Genomic DNA, 23,866 nt, shown 5'->3' with positions numbered 1-23,866 from the left:
TCATTATAAGATCCAGGGTTTTGCTGTCCAATATGGTAGCCACTAAGCACAAGTGGTTGTTGACATTTAAATTAATTAAAATCAAATAAATAAAAATTTAATTCCTCAGTTATACTAGCTACTTTTTTTTTTTTTAATGTATCTCTATTGATTTCAGAGAGAGGAAGGGAGTGGGGGGAGAGAGAAAGAAACATCAACGATGAGAGAGTTGTTGATCGGCTGCCTCCTGCACACCTCCTGCTGGGGATCAAGCCCACAACCCAGGCATGTGGCCTGACCAGGAATTGAACCATGATCTCCTGGATCTTAGGTCGATGCTCAACTGCTGAGCCACGCCCGGCTGGGCGCTACCTTTCAAGTGCTCAGTAGCTACATGTCTCTGGTGGGTATCATTATTGGACAGAGGGCTGTATAATGTTTCCATCATAACAAAGTTCTGTTGGACAGTGCCAGCCTAGGGCAGGTTCCTCAACCTGGGCACTGTTGACATTTGAGGCCAGATAATTCTTCATTGTGAGGGCTAAGTTTTGCATTGTAGGATGTTTAACAGAATCTGGTTCTCCACCCACTACATGCCAGTAGCACCCTTTCCCCCATGTGTGATAGCCAAAAATATCTTCAGACATGGCTAAGTATCTGGAGAAGCACTTCTCTAAAGGGGAAAGACTGTCGTTTGGACATTTTAAAGGGCTTAGCACATGATCACTAAGTATAACGCTCTGCCCTGGAGACTGTGGCTCATAGCCCTGGATGCCAGGCAGATCACCTGGCCAGCTTCATAAACATCAGACAGGCCCAAGCCCAACCACACCCTGAGATTCCTGTTCTTAGTAAGTCTGGTTGGGGCCCTGGCATATCTGTATATCTTTCTTAAAATTTTTTCTTAATAAAGCTCTCCATGTAAATTTTGACGAGCTGCTGTGGGAAAGAGCCCAGGCCCTGCAGCATGTGCTAGGGCTAGGTGTGATGGAAGGAGATATGCTATTCACCCTCTTATAGCTTCTTGGGGAAGACAAATTTAACACCAGGAAGCACTTCTGGAAATGATGCTCAGTTACATAGGACTGATCATGAGATCCTCCTGAGAGAGAAAGATCTGCGTAGGTTGGAGATAGCTTCATGAAGGCACCTAGGAGTGACTTAAGCTAGTGTTTGAAGATGGTGTGTGTGTGTGTGTGTAGCCAGGTGCCCAGGGATTGATAATCTGGACCTGCCACAGACATGAACAAGAAGTGAGTGTCAGGTAGACTTTGGGAGTCCTGGCTTTACTGGTACATGGGAAAAAGTGAGACCAAAAATAGCATTGGGACCCTGGACAGTGTTGCTCAATGGTTAGAGTGTTGGCCCCGGTACCAAAGGGTTGTAGGTTCGATGGGTTGTAGGTTTGATGACTGGCCTTGGTCAGGGCGAGTGCAGGAGGCAACCAATTGATGTGTGTCTCACATCAATTTCTCTCTCTCTCTCTCTCTCTGCCCCTCTCTCTCCTCCTCCCCCTCCTTCTCTCTAAAACATCAGTGGAAAAAATATCCTTGGGTGAGAATTAATAAAAATAAAAAATTAATGAATTGGGGATCAAGAGATGGGGAAGGACAGAGGAAAGACCCCAGAGACCTTGGAAGCTGAGCAGTGCAGTTCACACTTTCATGCTGTAGACCACAGAGCCCAAATTGGCTATCTATGGATCATTCTGGCCCATAGATGCTGTTTGCTTAGCCTTTAGTGGTTTTTATTCACCATTTTATCATGAAGGTTTTCAAGCACATAGCAAGATTGAAAAAATTTTCCAGTAAACACCTGTATATCCACCACCCAAACTCTATGAGTAATCTTTGCCATACTTTTTATTAATACCCATCCATCCATCTTATGTTTTGATGAATATCAGAGTGAATTGCAGACATCTATACTATACACTTCCCTGTAAATACTTCAATATGCTATTAGTAAGAGTTCAGGGTTTGTTTACAGTTTATTTTGAAAGTAAAATTTATATTTTTAATATCAACATTCAAAGTTGTGAGGCAATAAAAACCTGGAATTCTGATTTCCTTTGAACACTGGCAGATCTCGCCACACCAGGCCTGCATTGTTCCATGCCAGCAAAAAGCCAAGTAGTGGTTGCTTGGACAGAGCAAGCATTCTCAGTTCACCCCAGTCCCCACTGCTGCTCCCACCACCACCTCCAACACAGGGTTAAGTGTCACTTTCTTTATTCCTACACCTGGTCCACTTCATTTTATTAACAGCCTGGCCCCTGCCATAGGCACAGAGGAATCATAGTTCTTAAATTGAAAGGAACTTGGGGATGGAAAACTAAGGAAGGCAGATCAGTGGTATGTGTGGCTGATAGTTTGGAGAGGGAAGGAGGCCCTTCATGGATGCTGAATAAATATCAAGCTATTACTAAGTAATTAACAGCTTCAAAACTGAGCCCTTGAGCCTGCAGAAGACCTTCATTACACCCACATGACAGATCCGTGAGACTCAGAGCATAGAGCAGAGGAAGAAATAGAATATACCTTGGAATAAAGAAGTGCCACTACTAGCCCATATTTGTCACTTAAGAGGAATGTAGTCAACTGAATCAGACTTCTTGACAACTGGCTTATTCATCACAAGTTGAATAAAAAAGCCTGCAAGGGATCAAACAGAGCGTCTATTGATGCCTCCATCAGCTGACAGCTCATTATAATTAGCCCCAAATGCAAGCACAACATTTCAGCAACAGCTTTTCATGTCCACAAGTTCAAAGGACGTCCTTTGAATCTCTGTGCTGGTGGAGAAGCTCGTTAACTGCATCCTCTGAGAACCTGAATTTGAATTTAGGTTAATAACCTAGGATCCTGCACTCTCTCGTTTTATGTGGAGATGCGCCCACCTAAAGGGTGTGAGGCCATCAGAGCCACACCTGGGAATTCGCTGTGTAGGGGGCCTGGTGTGCCCCTGCATGCCTCAGTGGAGATACTTCCTCTGCTCACAGCCTCCTCTCTCTGCTCACGGCCAGGAAATGGAGTATCAGAGGGGACCCAGCAGGCTCAGAATGTGGAATGCCCTCCCTGTCCTCACCCCGTAAATAATCTGCTTGTTCTGTGGGTGTTCCTCTTCACAACGGCTCTCCACGCCTCTCTGGGCTAGGCACCATTACGTCATTCTAGCAACAGCTTTGTTTACTCAACTAGGTAAAGAAAAGAAAGGAGTTTGCCTGTTTTTTTTTTTTTTTCTTTTGTTTTTTTTGTTTTTTTTTTGACTAATTAGACCTTGGGCCTGTCCTTTGGGATGTGTTTTCTTTCATGTTTTGGATGAAGGGAAGATAGTAAGGGTGTTTGGTGAAGAGGGGGAGAGGGAGGGAGGAAGGAAGGAAAGGAAGGAAGGAAGGAAGGAAAGGAGGAGGGAGAGAGATTGACACGTACGTATATCACTTGGATTATGGTGAGGGCAGTTTAGCATAGTTGTTTTTAAGAGCATAAGCCCAGGTGGCCCAGGTTGGATCTTGACTTTCTTCTAATTAAGTAACTGAGCCATGGTCCCCACATCTCTGAAGTGGCATTAAAATGAGGCAATGTAATTAGCCTACTGAGCCCAGAGGTGGCCACAGAGTAAATGATAAACGTTAGCTGCTACAATTGGGCAACAACAGATCATTGAGAAGTCATCTGGGCCATTCCTTGCCTCGGAAAACACTAAGCTTCCTCTCATAATTCATAACAGGTTTTTTTCCTCTTTGTTCCTTCCTTCCCTCCCTCCCTCCCTCCCTCCCTCCCTCCCTCCCTTCCTTTCTTCCCTCTCCCAGAGGTCCAGAAGTTCCTTCTGACTCCCCCATGCTGCAGGGGAAGTGTCCTGGATCACAAAGTCAGAACAGTGGTCATACTAAGTACACAATGTCCTGCTCTTATTTTGTGGCACATGCAACCAAAGTCATTGTGATCCCTGATGTTCTCTTTGTGATCCAGTGATGTCATGTGACGTGGATTCATATTACTCTCGGGTGAGGCTTGGAGAGGTTTATGTGGCTTTCTATGGCTGTGGACACCTTGAGCAAAATGATTGCTTTGAAGATATTTGGGTGCTTCTTGACACCCAGCAGCTGCAAGGACCAGGTTTGGGAGGAGGCAAGCTACCAAATGCTCAGGGAGCCGGGGAGACAGGAAGTCCGCTGTTCCTGCCCTCTTCTGTCACTTGTTTTAAGAGTCCACACCTGTGGAGAAACAGTCCTATGGACTGCAATGAGGCTTTTCCCTTGTGGCGGGAGGGTGGGAGAGGAAGGCTAAAGCTTCTTCAGTGAGTGTGATGGGAGGGTGATCCCATGAAGACCCTGTAATGACAGAGATAAACCCCCTAAAGAAATCAGGGTGCTGGCAGGCTGTGGAGAGGGGGGAATGGATGCTCAGTGGCTAAAAATGTGTCCACTACAACAGGAGTACATACGTTCCAGGATTAACCTTCAGTATTTTGAGGTGACAGGGAAGGGGGAGATAAAAAGAGTTTATCAAAAGTCCTAAATTGTTCATTCAGTGTCAATTTTGTCATTCAGGAGAAGTTTGAAACACAGCATTCTGAAGGCTACCGGCAGATCTCCGCCTTAGAGGATGACCTAGCCCAGACAAAGGCAATTAAAGATCAACTGCAGAAATATATCCGAGAGCTGGAGCAAGCAAATGATGATCTGGAAAGAGCAAAACGGTACGTCAGGTCTTGAAGCTTTTGGTCTCTGCTTTTTGCCTCCAGCACTTGGGACCCAGGCACTGTGCTGGGTATAGAGAATTCAGCAGTGAGTCAAACCAAGCCAGTGCCCTTATGGATCTCACAGTCTCAGAGGCAAATAAGCGCAACTTAATTACAGCAGTAGTTTGGGATGCTGTAGGGACAAATGACAGGATATCTTAATTTGGCCTTTGGCGAGAGAATGTCTGGCAAGGCTTCCAGAGGAAATGCCATGGAGGCGAAGAATGAGGGGTTGGATAGGCCTCATCCAGGGGAAGAGTGGGAGGTGAGGATGTTCCAGGCAGAAGGACTAGCTTGTGATAAATAAGGCCCTAAGGTAGGAAGGAAAGAAGCATGTTCAAAGAACAGTATTTCTTAAAGTGATATTCTGTTGTTAGCAGAATAGTAAGAGTAGTAACTACTTATTTAATAACTATGCTGAACCAGGTGCTGTTTTTTTTAAGAAAACACTTTTTAAAAAATTTAGGTAAAAATTACAGTGCCATTTGTAGATCTTAAGTGCACAGTTCCAGTAGTTTGGACAAATGCATATATTCATGGAACCCACATGCCTGTGAAGATATGGAGCCTTTGCACTGCCCCCACAGTTTCTTGCATTATTTTTTGGTGATTTATTTAGGGCTCACATATACATGCTGAACTTTTCAATCTACTTAGTTAATATTGTACCACTTCAGATAAAAATGCAACAACCTCTCAGCCTTCCAATTTCACTTACCTTCCTCAAACTTTATGCTGTGGTTGTATTAGCTATTATTACGTTTACAGATGCTATGGATTCCACAACACGTTGTTACAATTTTTGCTTTAAAAAGCAAAGTGTATTTTAAAGAAATTAAGAGGGTAAAAAGATAGGCTTTTATATTTATCTCCGTTTCTGGTTTATCCCTGGCTGTGAGTTTTCCCTTTGGTATCATTTCTCTTCAGCTTGGAGAACTTCTCTTAGGATTCTTATAGTGCACATCTGCTGCTGATGAACTCTCCTAGTTTGGGTTTATCTGAAAATGTCTTTCATTTGCCTTAAACTTTTTTTCTCTTTTTTTAAAAATTTATCTTTATTGTTGAAAATATTACAGATGTCTCCTATTTTCCCCCCATTAACCCCCTCCACTCTTAATTTTTTTCTAAATTCTTTTTGTAAAAGCAGTTTTAGGTTTATAGCAATATTAAGAGAAAAGTACAGTGAGTTTCTGTATATCCCCTGTTCCCATACATGTACAACCTTCTCAACTCTGAACATCTACCACCAGAATGGTACATTTATTACAATCAGTGAACCTACATTGACACATTATCATCACCCAAAGTCCATACTTTGAATTAGGGTTTACTCTTGGTGTTGTACATTCTGTGGGTTTGGACAAATATATGATGACATGCATCCTTCACTGTGGTATTATACAGAATAATTTCACTGCCCTAAGAGTCCTCTGTGATCTGCTAATTCATCCCTCCCTCCCCCTGACCTTTCTTAACCACTGATCTTTTTACTGTCTCCATAGTTTTGCCTTTACCAGAATGTGATATAGTTCTAATTAAAGAGGATCTAGCCTTTTGTAAGGGTTTCTTTCATTTAGTAACATGTGTTTAAGGTTCTTCCCTGCCTTTTCATAGCTCATTTCTCTTTAGCACTAATAATATTGCATTGTCTGGATGTGTGTCACAGTATATTTGTCCACTCATGGATTTTCTAATTATAAGCATGTAAATTAAGCAGAGGAGTGAGGTTCTAAGTGACTGTAGAGGAAACATACATCATTAGTTCAAGTACACATTTATGTTACTCTTCATGGCTAGTCCTGCATGGCTTTGCTCCAGGTCTCTAGAAACTCTTTGCCCATTATGTGAGTTCATGAATACAAATATATACTTGCGTGGATGAGGTTCATCCAACAAATTACATCTGATAGCAGTTCCATGGGACATTTTGTAAAAGAACATAATTGTGCTTCAAGGTGCCAGTGCTAAAATGTTATGCCCATGGCTGTACAAATCCTAGTTTTTCCTCAGTTATCTGCTAATTAAATACATAAAAAGTGCCTTGAAGTATATGCAAAGACAAAGCACTACTGCACTAATTAATCATATTATCAAGATTGTGTTTGGTTTATTGAGCACCAAAGGAAACATATCTGGCAGATACCAAATCACTTTAATGACTGAAGATGAACAGATTAGATAATTCCAACCTTAAAATGGATTTTAATGATTGATGTCCTTCCACATTTTCTTTGGCTTTGGATCGCCAATGGCATCATGTTCTTCAGAAAATAAACCTATAAACACCAAAATAAATATAACAAAGCAGTAGTACATTTCATAGTGTTAATTTTATTTCAAATGTTTTATCCTCTTAGTATACATTAATCTTTAAATTTTTCAATTACAGTTGACATACAATATTAGTTTCAGGTGTGCAGCATAGTGATTAGTCATTTATATAGCTAATGAAGATCCATCGTCCTAATAATTCTAGTACCCATCTGACACTACACATAGTTATTAAAATAGTGACTGTATTCCTTTTGCTGTGCTTTACATCCCTGTATTTTATAACTGGTAATTTGTACTTCTTAATACCTTCTTCTTTTTCACCCATCCCCCCAACCCCCTCCCATGAGGCAACCATCAATTTGTTCTCTGTATCTTTTTTATCCCTTCTTCTATTGATGGACACTTAGGTTGCTTCCATATCTTGGCTATTGTAAATAATGCTGCAGTGAATTATAGGGGTGCATATATCTTTTTGACTTAGTGTTTTGGATTTCTTTGCATAAATACCCACAAGTGGAATTGTTGGGTTATATGGTAATTTTATTTTTAATATTTTGAGGAACCTCATTACTGTTTTCCATGTGGCTGCAACATTTTACAATCCCACCAACAGTGCACGAGGGTTTCCTTTTCTCCACATCCTTGCTCACACTTATTTGTTGATTTATTTATGATAGCCATTCTGATAGGTGTGAGGTGATAATCTCATTGTGGTTTTAATTTGCATTTCCCTGACGATTAGTGATGTTGAGCATCCTTTCATGTGTCTATTGGCCATCTGAATGTCCTTTTTGGAGAAATGTCTATTCAGATCTTCTGCCCATTTTTTAATGGGATTGGGTGTTTTTTTGATGTATGAGTTTCTTATATATTTGAGATATTAACCTCTTATCTGATGTATTATTGGAGAATGTCTTTTCCCATTCAGTAGGGAGTCTTATCGTTTTGTTGATGGTTTCCTTCACTGTGCAAGAACTTTTTAGTTTGGTGTAATCCTATTTATTTGTTTATTTATTTTTGTTTCCCTTCCTTGAAAAGACATCAAAAAAATATTGCTAAGAGTGATGTCAAAGAATTTACTGCCTATGTTTTCTTTTAGGAGTTTTATGATTTTAGGTCTTAAATTTAAGTTTTTAATCCACTCTGAGTTTATCCTTGTGCATGGTGTAAGAAAGTGATCAAATTTCATTCTTTTGCATGTATTTGTCCAGTTTTCCCAACAGCATTTATTGAAGAGAGATTGTCTTTACCCCATTGTATATTCTTGCCTCTTTTGCCATAGATTAATTGACCATACAGGTATGGATTTGTTTCTGTTCCATTGATCTATATGTCTATTTTTATGACAGTACCATAGTGTTTTGATTACTATAGCCTTGTAGTATAGTTTGAAGTCAGATAGCGTAATACTTCCAGCGTTGCTCTTCTTTCTCAAGATTGCTTTGGCTATTTGCTATCTTTTGTGATTTCAACAAATTTTAGGATTATTTGTTCTAGTTCTGTGGAAAATGCAATTGGAATTTTGATAGGGGTTGGGTTGAATCTGTAGATTGCTATGGGTAGTATGGACATTTTAACAATATTCCAATCCATGAGCAAGGAATATCTTTTCATTTATTTGTGTCTCATTCTATTTCATCAGTGTCTTATAGCATTCAGTGTATATAGCTTTTTCACCTCCTTGGTTTAATTTATTCTTAGGTATTTTATTCTTTCTGATGCAATTAATTGTAAATGAGATTGTTTTCTTAATTTCTCTTTCTGATGGTTTGTTATTGTGTATAGAAATGCCACAGATTTCTGTTTATTGATTTTGTATCCTGCAACTTTACTGAATTCATTTACTAGTTCTGATAGTTTTTGTGTGGATTCTTTTGGGTTCTCTCTCTATAGTATCATGTTACCCCTAGCCGGTGTGGTTCTGTGTAGTATCATGTTGTCTGCAAATAGTGAGAATTATACTTTTTCTTTTCCAATTTGGTTGCTGTGGCTAGGACTTCCAATACTATGTTGGAAAAAAATGGCAAGAGTGGGCATCCTTGTTTTGTTCCTGATCTTAAAAAGCTTTCAGCTTTTCACCATTAAGTATGAACTGTGGGTTTTGTTGAGGTAAGTTTCCTCTGTACCCACTTTGTTGAGAGTTTTATCATAAATAGATGTTGAATTTTGTCAGATGCTTTTTCTGCATCTATTGAGATGATCTTATGATTTTTTTCCTTCATTTCGTTAAGGTGGTGTATCATGTTGATTGATTTGGAGATGTTGAACCATTTTTGCCCTCCCAGGAATAGCTCCCACTTGATCATGGTGTATGGACCTTTTAAACATATTGTTGAATGTGGTTTGCTAATGTTTTTTGAGGATTTTTGCATGTATGTTTATTAAGGATATTCTCATATAATATTTTTGTGTGCCATCCTTGTCTCCATTTGGTATTAGGGTAATGCTGGCCTCATAAAATAAGTTTGGAAGCTTTCCCTCCTCTTCAATTTTTTGGAAGAGTTTAAGAAGGATGGGTATTAAATCTTCTTTGAATGTTTGGTAGAAATCACCTGTGAAGGTCTTTGGCCTAGGACTGTTTGTTTGGAGGCTTTTGATTGCTGATTTAGTCTTACTAGGAATAAGTCTATTCAGACTTTGTATCTTCTGATTCATTCTTGGAAAATTGTACATTTCTAGAAAGTGATCCATTTCTTCTAAGTTGTCCAATTTGTTGGTATAGAATTGTTTGTAGTAGTTTTTTATAATTCTTTGTATTTCTATCAGTTGTAACTTCTTTCATTTTTAATTTTGTTTGAGACCTCTCTTTATTTCTTGGTTAGTCTAGCTAAAGGCTTATCAATTTTGTTTATCTTTTCAGATAACTTGCTCTTAGTTTCATTGATTTTCTACTGTCTTTTTAGTGTCTATTTCATTTATTTTTTATCTGATTTTTATATTTTCTTCCTTCTAACTTTGGGCTTTGCTATTTTTCTAGTTCCTTTAAGGTGTAAAGTTAGATTGTTTATTTGAGCGTTTTCTTGTTTCTTGAGGTAAGCTAAATACTCTTTTTTTCCACTGAATTGAAGTCAGCTCTGTTTAATGTTAACCTCTCATGTATCCTGGGATCTAATTTGGGATTCTCTATTTTGGGCCAATGTATAATTTGTGAATTACTATACCAACATCATAATGTCTTGATTACTGTCGCTTTATAGTATGTTCTGATCTCTGGCAAGCCACTGGCATACCATTTATCCCACTCTATATCACTGATCAAAGCAAGTCACATGGCCAAGCCATGTCAAGTGGTGGGAAGGTACATTCCACCCATAGTGAGGCCAAAGCAAGGGTGTGGATGTAGGGAGAGTGAAGAATGGGGACTTATAATGCAGTCTAAAAGGAAGAGATTATACATTCGTGTGGTTCAAAAGTAACATACATAGGAGTAGACTTTTTTGCAAATGCAACCAAATAAAAATAGAAATTTGTATTATCCCCCCCCCTTTTCCCCCACAAAAGAGCATTTTATACACATTGTTGTACATCTTGCTTTTTTTCCACATAACAATAAACCTTGGAGATCTTTCTGTATTGGGACTCAGAGTATTCTTTGTTCTTTTTCCTCCCAAGTGCATAATACTCTATTGTATGGTTGGCATTGTATGTGTAATACATATCTGTTTCATTTCCATTCTTGTGCAGAGATAAGTATTGCTGTAATGAATGGTAGTATTGCTTTCACAGATGTGTATATCTATAGAATAAGTTCCCAGAAGTGAAATTGCTAGGCCAGTCATGGGCATATGTGCTCTTTATAGTTATTACTCAGCTCTCTATATAATGGTTATACCAATTTACATTTCCCACAGCTATGTATGTAAGTCCATATTTTCCACATAGCTTCACTAACAGAGGGTTTTCTTTTCTTTTTTTTTAAATACATCTTTATTGATTTCAGAGAGAGGAGAGGGAGGGAGGGAGAGAGAAACATCAATGATGAGAGAGTCATTGATCAAGCCCGCAACCTGGGCATGTGCCCTGATCGGGAATCGAACCCTGATTGCCTGGATCCTAGGTCGACGCTCAACCACTGAGCCATGCCCGGCCGGGCAGGGTTTTCAGACTTTGGATTTCTGCCAGCTTGATAGGCAGCAAATAGGTACATTTCTGAAGTGAGTTACCTTGAGTTCCTTTTCTTATACTTAAGAGCTGTTTTATTTCTTTTTCTGTGAACTCTGTTTATTTTTGCCTGTTTTTAAGTTGGATTGTTGGTTGGTTTGGGGTTTTTTTCATCAGTTTCTAGGAGATCTTTATTTGTGGTATGGAAAGAAAATATTTGGAGTTTGCCATTTGTCTTCCAGGTTTATCTACTGTATGTTACTGTCAAAAGTTATTTGAGCCCGGCCGGGCGTGGCTCAGCGGTTAAGCGTCAACCTAGGATCCAGGCGATCTGGGTTCAATTCCCGGTCAGCGCACATGCCCAGTTGCGGGTTTGATCAATGACTCTCTCCTCAGTGATGCTTCTATCTCTCTCTCCCTCTCCTTTCCTCTCTCTGAAATCAATACAGATATGTTAAAAAAAAAAAGTTATTTGATTTCTTTGTAGTCAAATTTATTAGTCAGTCATAGTTAGAAGGGCCTTCTGTGTTCTAATGTTATAGAGCAATTAGCCCATGTTTTCTTTTAGTGGTATTTTTATGTTTTCTTTACCTTCTTTTCCTATTTTTCTTTTTATTCCTTAATGACATACACTATTAAGTTAGTTAGTTTCAGGTGTACTCCAGTGACTAGACATTATATAACTAATCATCCTGATATATTTCATACCTATCTGACATCATACATACTTATTAGAATATTACTGACTATATATGCCCTGTGCTGTACTTTACGTATCTGTGACTATTCTGTAACTATCATCCCTTTACCTTTTTTACCCATTCCCCTAACCCTCCTCCCGTCTAGCAACCATCAAAATGTTCTCTGTATGAGTTTGTCTCTGCTCTTCCTGTTCATTTTGTTTTTTTAAATTCAGTTGTTGTTATACATATTTATTGCCATTTTATTCATATTTTTTCTTTTCCCCCCCAAATATGTTTTTATTGATTTCAAAGAGAGGAAGGAAGATGGAGAGAGAGAGAGAAACATCAATGATGAGAGAGTCATTGATAGCTGCCTCCTGCATGCCCCGTACTGGGGACTGAGCCCCAAAGTCAGACATGTGCCCTGACTGGGAATCGAACTGTCACCTCCTGGTTCATAGGTTAACGCTTAGCCACTGAGCCATGCCAACCGGGCTCTTCTTAAAGAAGACCCTTTAGCACTTCATGTAATACTGGTTTGGTGGTGATGAACTTCTTTAGCTTTTCCTTGTCTGGGAAGCTCTTTATGTGTCCTTTGATTCTAAATGAAAGTTTTGCTGGGTAGAGTAATCTTGGTTGTGGGCCCTTGCTTTTCATCACTATGAATATTTCTTATCAACCCCTCTGGCCTGCAAACTGGCCTGCAAAGTTTTTTTTAAGAAATCAGCTGATAGTCTTATGGGAGCTCCCTTGTAGGTAACTTTTGTCTTGCTGCTTATAAGATTCTGTCTTTAACCTTTTGCTTTTTAATTATGATGTGTCTTGGTGTGAGCCTCTCTGGGTTCATCTTGTTTTGGACTCTCTGTACTTCTTGGACTTGTATGTCTGTTTCCTTCATCAGGTTAGGGAAGTTTTCTGTCATTATTTTTTCAATTTCTTGCTCTCCCTCCTCTTCTTCTGGTACACCCATGATGTGAATGTTGGTACACTTGAATTTGTCCCAGAAGCTTTTTTTAATCCTTGCTCGAGGATATTTTCTCCATTGCTTTTTCAGAGAGAGTGAAAGGGAAAGAGAAAGAGAGAAACATCAGAGAGAGACATGTTGAATGGTTGCCTCCCACTCGCACCCCAACTGGGGCCGAGCCTGCAACCGAAGTATGTGCCCTTGGCCAGAATCGAACCCTGGACTGTTCAGTCCATAGGCCAACACTCGAACCACTGAGCCAAACCAGCTAGGACGAGTCTCCTTATTTTTTCAGATTCTTATTTCTTTTGGCTGTTCTGATTGGGTGGTTTTTGCTTTCTTATATTGCAAATCACTGATTTGATTCTTGGCTTTATCTACTCTACTGTTGATTCCCTGTAAATTATTCTTCATTTCAGTTAGTGTAGCCTTCATTTCTGACTGGTTCTTTTTTATGGTTTCTTTGACCTTTTTTTATGATTTCTATTTACTTTTTTTTTTTTTAAATCCTCACCTGAGGATATGCCTTTTCATTGATTCTAGAAAGAGAGGAAGGGAGAGGGAGACAGAGAGAGAAATATCGATGTGAGGGAGAAGCATCAGTTGGTTGCCTCACACACATTCCCTGACCAGGGATTGAACCCACAACATGGGTATGTGCCCTAACCAGAAATCAAACCCTCAACCCTTCAGTGCATGGGAAAGCACTCTAACCACTGACCCACACTAGCCAGGTCCATGTCCTTTTTATGCTGTTGAAGTTCTCATTAAGTTCATTGAGCATCCTCATAACTAGTGTTTTGAACTCTGCATCTAGTATTTTGCTTATCTCCATCTTGTTCAGTTCTTTCTCTGGAGTTTTGTTTGGTTCTTTCATTTGGGCCATGTTTCTTTGTCTCCTCATTTTGGCAGCTTCTCCATGTTTCTTTCTATGTTTTAGGTAGAGCTGCTGCACCTCCCAGGCATAGTAGAGTAGCCAAATGTAATAGGTGTCCTGTAGGGTCCAGTGGCGCAGCCTTTCTGTTCACCCAAGCTGGGAACTCCAGGTGTGCCCCATCCACCTCGCCCCCAGGGCTGTGTACAACCTCCTGTTGTAGTTGAACTTTGATTGCTGTTGGCACATCAATGGAAGGGATTTGCCCCCAAACCGATCAGCTACAAGGACTAGCTGTGCCCACCATGGAGGAACAGCTGTGCAGGCGCCCACCCCTATGGAGCAGGGCTTCTTGGGCAGGGCTCTGGTGCTGTCTGAGTTTTCCCCTTGAGTATTTGGCTTGTGGAGGTGGTTGGGTGGTACTTCTATATATGGTCTGAAGTTGTCCACCGGGTGCGATGGGTCTGAGGCCTCCCGGGAGGTGCAGGCCAAGGTCAGTCACTGCCTGTATTCTGCCTGAGGCCTCCTGGCATGAACTCTACAAAGTGATCTGCAGATGGCTGCTACTTGTGCTGAGCTTGGAGTTGTCCAGGAGAGGCCTAGTTGTGAAGCAAGGCTGGCTGCCGCTAGTGCCAGGCCTGGGGTCACTTAGCAAGAGGTACTGGTCATGCTGAGGCTATATACTGCTTGTTTGAGACATTTTAGAAAAGTCTGAAGCATGAGCCAAGACAGGCCAATCGTATGGGAAAGCCACTGGAGACAGCTTGGGTAGGCCCCAAAGTTGGGTTGGGTGAGGTCTCAGGGAATCACCAGGGCGGGGCAAGCAGTGATAGCTAGGTTGATGGATACTCAGATATGGCTCTGTCGGGAGGGCTCAACAAAGGACAAGTGGCCTCTGCCAGCACTTCTGTCTGGGAGAAAACTACCCCTCGAGCTCTTGCCCTGGTGCCAGATAATTCAGTTCCTCCCATATGTCCCTGGCACCCTTTGAGCTGATGCCCCAACATTGGAGCTCAGAGAAAGTGAGTCTGAGTAAGTCTTCTAAGAGGAATGGCTGTAGTGAATAATGCTGGTATGAACATGATTGTACAAATATCTCTTTTGAGATTCTGCTTTCAATTCTCTTGGATGTATACCTGGATGTATGATTGCTTGATTATATGGTCATTCTATTTTTTACTTTTTAAGGAACCTCCATACTATTTTCCATAGTGACTGTTCATACATTCTCACCAGCAGTGAACAAATGTTCCAGCTTTTCTGCATCTTCACCAACACTTGTTATTTTCTGTTTTTTAGAGAGAGGCCATTCTGATGGGCATGAAGTAATACATAGACTTTAAAAGCATTTATTGACTCAAAAGGGACAAGTTCTCAGTTATCTAACAAATGTGTATCTTACTATTCATATTTACTAAAACTCTATTTTCCTATTTAACTATTTTAAAGTTCTCAATAACTGTACATGAGATTAATAGCTTTCACAGTCATTATGTATTGCATTTTACTCTTATAATAATAAAAAATATTTTTTATACATCATTTGACAGAATTTCAATATATAAGGCATATAAAGCTGTTTTTACTGAGGTTATAACTAGGATGCTTACCTTTAGTTGAAAGTAAATACTCACATAGTAGCAGTAAATTTAAGTGCTGTGCCTTGCTGGTGTTACCAACACTGATTACATACAATCTCATGATCATTGATCCACACAGGTTTAGGAATGCTACAAGTATCTCTGAAGTTGGTTTTCAGTTCTCTTGCATTCCAGAAGCTAGTAGCAGATTTTGTCTAAATACTGAGTTTAAATTTCTGATCTAGGTGTAATTTATCTGGGGGTACAGTATGAGGTATGGATCCAACATTAATTTTTTCCAGGTACTTACCCAGTAGTCCTCAAACCTAGAATTGAACTAGCCATATTTCCTCAATGATTATGATGGCACCTTTATCATGAATTTTCATGTGTATTTTATCTTTTTTGTTGTTTGACATGTCAGCCTTAGGGTCATTTTAACTGATTCCAGTGTTATACTCCTAAATAGTATCCCTTTGTTGTTTTTATTAACGCATTTTTGGTAACTTTAACTTATTTACCTCTTAATACCCTTTGAGGGTAGGTATTAATATGACTTCATCTGGACATAGTAGGATATGTTGAATAATCAGTGAGTCAGTCCTACTTTGCTGTTGAAGGCCCAGAGGGCCAGAGACATTAAGTTACCCAAGGACACATAGCTAGTCCTTTGTGCAAGGGCCAGGTGTTAACTCATGGTTTCCACTCCCAACATACGCTTCTAATCACCATGAGACACAATGAGCAGGATGTTAAAGGTCTCTGGAGACAAACATGGGGTCAGTAATAAAAATTGCTGACATTTATTGAGCACTTACATGTGAAACATCTGTTGCATGCTTCCTGTATTACTCTACTTGTCCCCACCCCAGGCCTCTGTGGAGGCACTGTTACTATCCCCACTTTGCATGAGAGGAAACAGTCTGTGTAAGCTACCTTTTCTCTGCCTCAGAGTTAACAGATTTCTTTATTACAGCACTTTTCAGTGCCTATAACACAGCATTCCAGTGAAATGTGTACACTGTTCACAAGAAGTGGTTAACAGACCAGCTGGGCTGGGGTTGAGCATTTTGAACTTTGAAACTTTTTACGGTAACTAAGAAATTAAAGATGGTCTCTTCTACCTGTTTAAATGCATGTGATTACATTGTGTAGGATATTCTGAATACTGTTGGTGGTGCGAGTCTCCAAGAGAAGATGGACCTGTTGGCAATCAACTGGTCCTACTTAGGCTCACTGCTAAGTTTTGTATGGACGTTATCTCATTTTAGCCTCAGGACAGCCTCATGCACCTCATGAGCTAAGACAGCCCATTCTGCAGGTGAAGAGCTGGGTCCCAGAAGGTTAAGTGCTTGGCTTACTCAGGTCTGTGGTATCTAGGAACTGCCAGTGCTGGGACTCATGCCCTCATGTGTCTCACCCTTCTCATCTCCCAGTGTGTAGGCACCAGATGAATGTCACTGCTTGTTCTCTTGGACAACTTTGCTTTTCTCTTCCCCAGGGCCACGATCATGTCTCTCGAAGACTTTGAGCAGCGCTTGAATCAAGCCATTGAAAGAAATGCCTTCCTGGAGAGCGAGCTTGATGAGAAGGAGAATCTCCTAGAATCTGTTCAGCGACTGAAGGATGAAGCCAGAGGTCAGGAGGCCTGGGCTTTGTTTCACGTGCCCTCACCAGCATTGCCCCCTCCCTACCTGAGAGCACTGCCTGGTGTTACCTTTGCTGGAAATCTGCGCCCTACTTGGCACATAGGCTGTCTGGTCAGAGCGTGTGGGACCACTCTGAGCAAGCTCTAGCCTTGGTTCCCACCCCTTGCTAAGAATGGTCAGATGTCCAGACTAGAAAGACCCCTTGTGGGTATTTAAACCCACCACCAGCTTTATGCTCAGGAGGAGCACAAGAGTTTCGTGGGGGAAAATTCCTGTTGATGTAATTGCCAGCTAGCCCATTATTTTTGTAACTTGATGGCAGCTGATATATTTGCTCTTTGGAGGTTGGCAATTCCAGAGGTAGAGCTTTCAAACTGTAATAAGACATTAGTGTATCATCCAAGTTGGATGTATAAGAGATTTTTTAAAAAAAATCCCAATTAATTGTTTATAGCATTTAGTTTATAATGTGGAAGGGGGATTAAAAAGAAAAATTCGGGTTTAAAAGGTAGTTGTTCCTAAATGTCCATCAGTAAGGAAGTGTGGTTAAATGGATTACATAGACTTATTTTGTGGAATGTAAAACAATTGTTAAAACAAGGTATAAATATAAACATGGTCTTAGAACAATTATTAGGACATACCACTGAGGGGAGGAGAGTAAGTCATAGACAGTAGATGTATGTTTCTGTTTATGCTAAATAAAAATTACTCATTACTCAGATGCTTAATATATATATATATACATACACTATAAATTGTATGTATGAAAGTTCAGAGAAAAAGGATTGGAAAGGTCTCCGTGTTATAGTCACTATGAGTGAGGGAGGGGCATTTGGGGATGGGTTGGGAAGCGTATTTTTTCACTTAGTGTTCTACGTACCCTGCCACACTGGAATTTTTTTGAAACAAAAGTATTAGGGTATCATTGCCATAGTTAAATTTTTTTAAACCTTTTTGTTTATACTCAAAAGAAAAATCATGTAGTTTTATAAGCCTGCTAGGCAGTATCCTGTGGGCTTCATGTCATTCAGAGTTTCTACCTGGGGTTTCTCACCCTGATACTGCTTTTCCTTGACCAATGTCAACTGCTGATCCCTTCCCCTCCCCCAGCCCCATCACCCAAAACAAGGACTTAATCGGAATCCTTTTCCTGGCCCAGATTTGCGGCAAGAATTGGCTGTACAGCAAAAGCAGGAGAAACCCAGGACCCCCATGCCAAGCTCAGTGGCAGCTGAAAAGACAGACACAGCTGTGCAGGCCACTGGCTCGGTGCCATCCACTCCCGTGGTTCATCGGGGACCCAGCTCTAGCTTAACCACACCGGGGACGTTCAGACGTGGTAAGGGGAATGGAGGTTGGGAGGACTTTCTTTGCTTCACAAACCTTTCCTGGGTGAGAACCTGGCATGGGTCCTGGGTGAGAGAGAAATTGGACTGGGCTAGACAGCAGAGAGCAAACTGGGATGCTCACAGGGCAGAGCATTGAGGCAAGTGAAAAGGGTCTCGGGTGTGAGGCAATAGAGAACAGTGGAGTCTGTGGTGAACTGGAAAATGAGGGGGCTCTGCTCCTACCACAGGAAGTTGGGCCTAGCATTAGCAGACATTTCCATTCACAGGAAGCCAGAAGTTCTCTTGTTGAATATGAACTCTCCCAAATTTAAAATTTCTGTAACCAAATAAAAAGCATTTTGTGGTCCAGCAGTATATCCAACCAGAAATGGAGCCAGTGTAACCTGTGCTGTGTTGTAAAAATGAGGAGTTTGAGTTTTCACCCCAGCCCCTCTGCTGACTGTGAGATTCTTAAGCGTCACTTAATAGCAAATAATAATAGACAATTATTGAGTGTTTAGCATATGCCAGTCACTCTGCTTAAAGTGCTTCATATATATATATATGACCTCACTGAATTCTCACCACAGGCCCAAGGTACAGATAGAAAGTGCTATGCTTGTTTGATGAAGGAGACTGAGGCCCTGAGTTGAGGGTCTTATTATGCAGCTGGTGAATGGCAGAGTTGGGATTCAAGCCCAGGCAGACTGGATCCAGGGCTTACTATATCCTGCCTTATTCTTTAGCATAAAGGATATGATTTCAGAATCATAGTCTAGAGCAGTGTTTTCCACACTTTAGTAGGCACATGAGTTGGCTGGGCATCTTGTTAAATGCACCTCAGATTCAGCAGGTCTGGGCGGGGCCTGAGATGCGTTTCTGGCAAGTATCCAAGTGATCCTGTGCTGCTGGTCCCTGGGTCCTGCTTTGAGAAGAGAGCCTGTGTAGAATAGAAACCTTACAAGTGTGGTTGGCTCAGAGGCTCTTCGTGTTGAATTGCTATGTGGAATTCATGGGACTTCAGGAGGGCTCGTGCTCATTTTGTTATAAAAGAATAACATGTAGAGATAAGTATTTAATATAGTCATTGTAAGGCTGCTAAAGGTTGGTCATCAAATAAATTCTTACTGTGGGAGACAGTTAACAACCTATTGAATGAAACGGGGGGTGTCTAGAATCCAAGGCAAGAGTAGCCTCCCTCACCTACCCCTGGGGTTTTGCATTTAGAGATGCTCACAGACTTAAGACTGTGGGTTGATGTTACGTGTGCTGCCTTTTGCACACCCAGGTCTGGACGACTCCATGGGTGGGACCCCTCTCACGCCTGCGGCCCGGATATCAGCCCTCAACATCGTGGGAGACCTGCTGCGGAAAGTAGGGGTAAGACTCATTGGCTCCCTGGGGTTTGCTGTGGCTTCTTGCCTTCAGGATATGTGTGAGGGATTACCTTACCAGTTCCTTTCCCCTTTAACAGAGAGTTCATGAGTTCTAGGTGTTGCTTTGGGTCTGTCATGTCCTTTAGAATCATAGGAACTTCTGTGGTATTGTTATGGACAAACACCCAGAGCCCTGACTCTAGGTCATCTCTTTGATCCCTGGGTAGATCTTTCTTTCCCTGTACCATTTTTCCTTGGAATTTGGGAAGTTCAGGTGGTGTCTATGATTCTTTTTCCTTAATTTGAAGAAAGCTGAGAAACATTTGAAAATTGCCTTCTCTTTATTTTCCAGGGAGTTAAAGAAAGAATATCTTGAAAGGCTAGGGCAGGGAACTTTATAGGTTTTATATTAATTACAGGGAAGAATTCTTTTGTGCTTAAGAAATAACATAGGGCCCAGCTGGCGTGGCTCAGCAGTTGAGCATTGACCTGTGATCCAGAAGATCACAGTTTGATTCCCAGTCAGGGCACATGCCTGGGTTGTGGGCTTAATCTCCAGTAGGTGACATGTAGGAAGCAGCTGATCAATGACTCATCATTGATGTTTCTATCTCTCTCCCTTTCCCTTCCTCTCACTGAAATCAATAAAGATATATTTTAAAAAAAAGAAAGAACATAGATATTCTTTGTAGTTGTTCCTTTTATTTTTAAAAATGATGCTCCAAAGGCCACAAATTTAACTCCTGCCAGTCTGTTGTCAATCAGAATGCATGTATTCAGAGCAGCAACTTAATAGGAGCTCGAAACTCCTTTCTTATGTTTTTACTATGGTCTTTTGATTGTCTAGTTTTCTATTATATAAATGGGTCTCTGTTTTAATACTTTGCACAGTTAGAGTATAGAGAAGCCTGGGGATGGTCTCAGTGCGCTCTTGGTTTTTGTGGGGGTCTGTTTGCAGCCAGGCAAAGTCTTTGTTCAAACTTAGCAAGACAAACAAAAGGAAATGACCCCCAAAATTGATTTCATATTTCCCATAGGCAGAGTTGGATAATTGGTAGGGTTAGTGATTTTCCAGGAATCAGCTAAATATCTTAGGCTAGTGGGTCTAAGTTGGGGGTGCATTGGATTCCTTTGGGCCCCACTTGGGAATTCCAGCGCACAACACACTGTTTTAGGTTACTGTCTGCATATAGGCTCCAGTAAGAGAGATGAATTCTTGTCTTTAACTTGAGAAATGAAAGCATATTTCCCTCCAGGCACTGGAGTCCAAACTTGCATCCTGCCGGAACTTCGTGTACGAGCAGTCCCCAAACCGGACAGGTGGCCCCACCTCCGGGTGGGCGAGCAAGAACAGAGATGGCAGCGACAGACGGCCAAGCAGCACCAGCGTGCCTCTGGGTGATAAAGGGTCAGTACCTTTTACTGTCACTCTAGGTGGGAGCCTCTAACCCCTGACTGAAAGCCATTTTTTAAAAGTTGTAGGATTATGTCAGTGAACCTGATCCTCTACCCCTGTCCCTGGAGACAGAGTTAGGTGGTATCTTCTGTTTGGGCAAATGGCCAAGGAGAGGCTCGTCTTTATTATCAGATTCTGCAGCCCCACTCCTGGTCACACTGAGAGAATGTCCTGTATAAATCACTTGTTGGGACTTGAGCTTCTAACACTGCTCTGCTTCCTCCAGAAGAGGGTTTTGTCTTTTTGTTTTTTCTTTTTAAAATAAATCTTTAGAACCTTCTGGAAACAGGCCAGCCAGACTAGAATCCTGAAGCCAGTCACTGGATTGGAAAACAAATCTGACCTCTAATGGCTTCATATATTTTCTTGCCTGAAGAATATCAGGGCAGCTTCCAGCTTCAGTAACTTTCTAAGATGTGCCACCATCTTACTGGACCCCAAGCCACAGTCTTGTGGGCCCCTGGCAGACAGATGACAGGAAATGAAGAATCGTTCTCTGTGGCATGCACATAACTTCCAGAACTTTAGAAATGGGTGTTTTTAGAGGGTCATCTGTACCTGGGCTTCTTGTGTGGCCTTGGGAATGTGAGAGTTAGACAGCCAGTGTCCTTTTCTTCATTTCACAGGAGAGAACATTGAGACGCAGTGACACTGCTCCTGACTCTTGATATTCACTCTTATAACTATGGTCCCCGATGCTAGTCAATCGTAGCAGCTGTAATGTCCGCTTAATTTGGTTTGCTCTGTCTGAAGGTCGGGAAAACGCCTGGAGTTTGGGAAGCTGCCTTCAAATCTGTCCTCACCATCGCTGCCGTCAGCCCAGGGTGTAGTCAAGCTGTTGCTTTAGGAAATCCACAGAAGTGAAGCCACTGGTGTCTGTGCGGGAGGTGTTACCTTTCTTCCCCTCTTCACACTAGGTTTTTGTTTTTCTAAGGTAGTTAGAGGAATATGGGCAAGCAGGTTACACTAGCTAGTGACTGAGGCCATCGCCTGTGGCCCCTGGTGGTTGACCCTGTGAAATGTCGTCTTATAATCCCCAGCCTCCTTGTTGGTGTGTTGCAGATGGACAGGGACAAACTGGACCATCTGGAAAGGGCTCTGAAGTGCGAGTGCTAAGGCCACTCCATCATTTTGAGCTGATCCAAGTCCTGATTGGTCTTGAGGTGTTTTTAACACCCAGAGATGCCTTACAAGGAGGATCTGAGCCCACCCTAGCCCCATTCAGCTGGAGCTGTCTTCCAGAACAACGTCCCCCAACACTGCATGGCACAGCAAGGATTGGCTCACTGAAGTCACCTCTGGGAGTGGAGAGTAGACTAGGCATGTGCTTATTAAAACTGGTGTGGTGTACCTCCCACACTTTTTAATTTGTCTCGTTGAAGCTTTCAGAGGTGAGCTTGAGTTTCAGAGTATATTTTGTGTGGACTGGGTCAGTGGAAAATCTGTCCTCTTCAGATATGTCCCAACCCTTATTTGTCCTGCATCTCATCCCTGGCTTGGGGGTGACCTCTGCTTCAGGACTCTCAAGGTCATTGGGGTGGAGTGGCTTTGGAAATACAGCCTTTAAGAATAGGATTTCATTGAAGGCCATAATGAAATAATCAGGGTGACCTTCAAATAAGATTAAACCACCACCAGGATTATTATTGACGCTTCCTTGTCAAAGAAGAAATGCGCACAGGATTTTCAACGTGGACGGCGTACATGCTTATCTCTGCTGCTTATGAACTGCTCTCACACTTTTGGTCACAGATAAAAAGAAGACATGAATTCAGGAACATGTGTGAAGTTCAACAACCTTCCTTTTGTTACTAAGTTATTTTTCCAAAAGAACAGCAAAAATATTCTTGATTTGAAAATAGAACTTTTCAAGTGCTACTGAAATTCAGCAGAGAATTAAACTTCAGTGCCTGGTTCGTTAACCTAGAAACATTCTAACTTGTATTGGTAAAAGATGTACTTTTATTTTTTTAAAAGAATAAAATCAAGAGAAACTAATTTTCAACTAGTGTGTGGTGATCAGTAAATGCTGCTTTGTTTGTGCTTTTGTGTTTGCTCGTGTGGTGGTGAAGAACTTGTCTTTTAACCAAGTAACTAAATATGAAAAAACCTGCTTTTTAAATATTTCCCTTCAAATCAGCTCCTTAGAACTGCACTTGGGATACGTGTGTGTTGTTCAGGGTATATTAGCATTTAGTCATTCAGCAGTCTTCTCGGTTTCCATATTTACTCTTTTCTCAAATCTGTTTGAGCCCACCGAGTCAGTGCATGGAATCATTTGTGTCAAATGAAACTTTGCAAGGAGTCTCTGTCCAGAGCACTCAAGCTGAGGAAGGAAAGGGCCCATGGCCTGGTCTTTTAAGGCCCTTTTTAAAGGGTTGTTTAAAAAAAAACAATCTGTGACAGAGACCATATATAAACTAAAGTATTTACTCTCTGGTCTTTACAAAGTTTGTCAACCCCGGTTGGGCAAAGTCGTTTGTGTTTTAACTTAAAAATTCAAGGAAATCTTGTATTCGTCACATTACACGTGTACTGGTTTTGATGGATAAAGATGTTCTTCCTGGTCATGTTCCTCCCTGAGTCTTGAGCTGTCTACCTCTTGGCTAGAGAAGCCCCTTGCAGAGACTCATTTTGCATCTGTTCTTTTTGCCAGGTAGGAGCTTGTGCAATTTATTTCACCTCCTTAGGCCTGTTTCTCCACTAGGGTCATTGTCAAGATTAAAGGAGAACTACCCCCCCCCCCCATTCTTTCACTCTGTAGAAGACAACAGAAAAGCCAGTGACATTCTAGTGATTTATAACCTTTTATTTATTAGTGAGGGTGTCCTTAAATACAATCGGGGTGCATATAAA

General features: G+C 41.3%; 1 protein-coding gene across 7 annotated transcripts in view; it reads left to right on the top strand.

Annotated features, from left to right (window-relative positions):
• Positions 1–23,008, top strand: part of NDE1 (nudE neurodevelopment protein 1) — a 35,779-nt gene extending 12,771 nt beyond the window's left edge. For 5 of the 7 annotated variants that reach the window (XM_016196245.2, XM_016196248.2, XM_016196247.2 and 2 more), the window contains exons 4-9: positions 4,532–4,680; positions 16,700–16,836; positions 18,010–18,189; positions 19,467–19,558; positions 20,811–20,962; positions 21,764–23,008. In XM_016196245.2, the coding sequence (XP_016051731.1) occupies positions 4,532–4,680; positions 16,700–16,836; positions 18,010–18,189; positions 19,467–19,558; positions 20,811–20,962; positions 21,764–21,857 (804 nt within the window). In that variant the 3' untranslated portion in view covers positions 21,858–23,008. Of the gene's footprint in view, positions 1–4,531; positions 4,681–16,699; positions 16,837–18,009; positions 18,190–19,466; positions 19,559–20,810; positions 20,963–21,636 lie in introns of all 7 variants that reach the window. The other 2 variants (XM_016196251.2, XM_016196252.2) reach the window with 2 other exon arrangements.
• The last annotated feature ends 858 nt before the right edge of the window (positions 23,009–23,866 follow it).

The sequence above is a fragment of the Miniopterus natalensis genome, chromosome 3 (assembly GCF_054644295.1).
Source record: "Miniopterus natalensis isolate mMinNat1 chromosome 3, mMinNat1.hap1, whole genome shotgun sequence".
NCBI lineage: Eukaryota > Metazoa > Chordata > Mammalia > Chiroptera > Miniopteridae > Miniopterus > Miniopterus natalensis.
The sequence above is the reverse complement of the archived record's forward strand: the minus strand, read 5'-3'. Positions and strand labels throughout refer to the sequence as shown.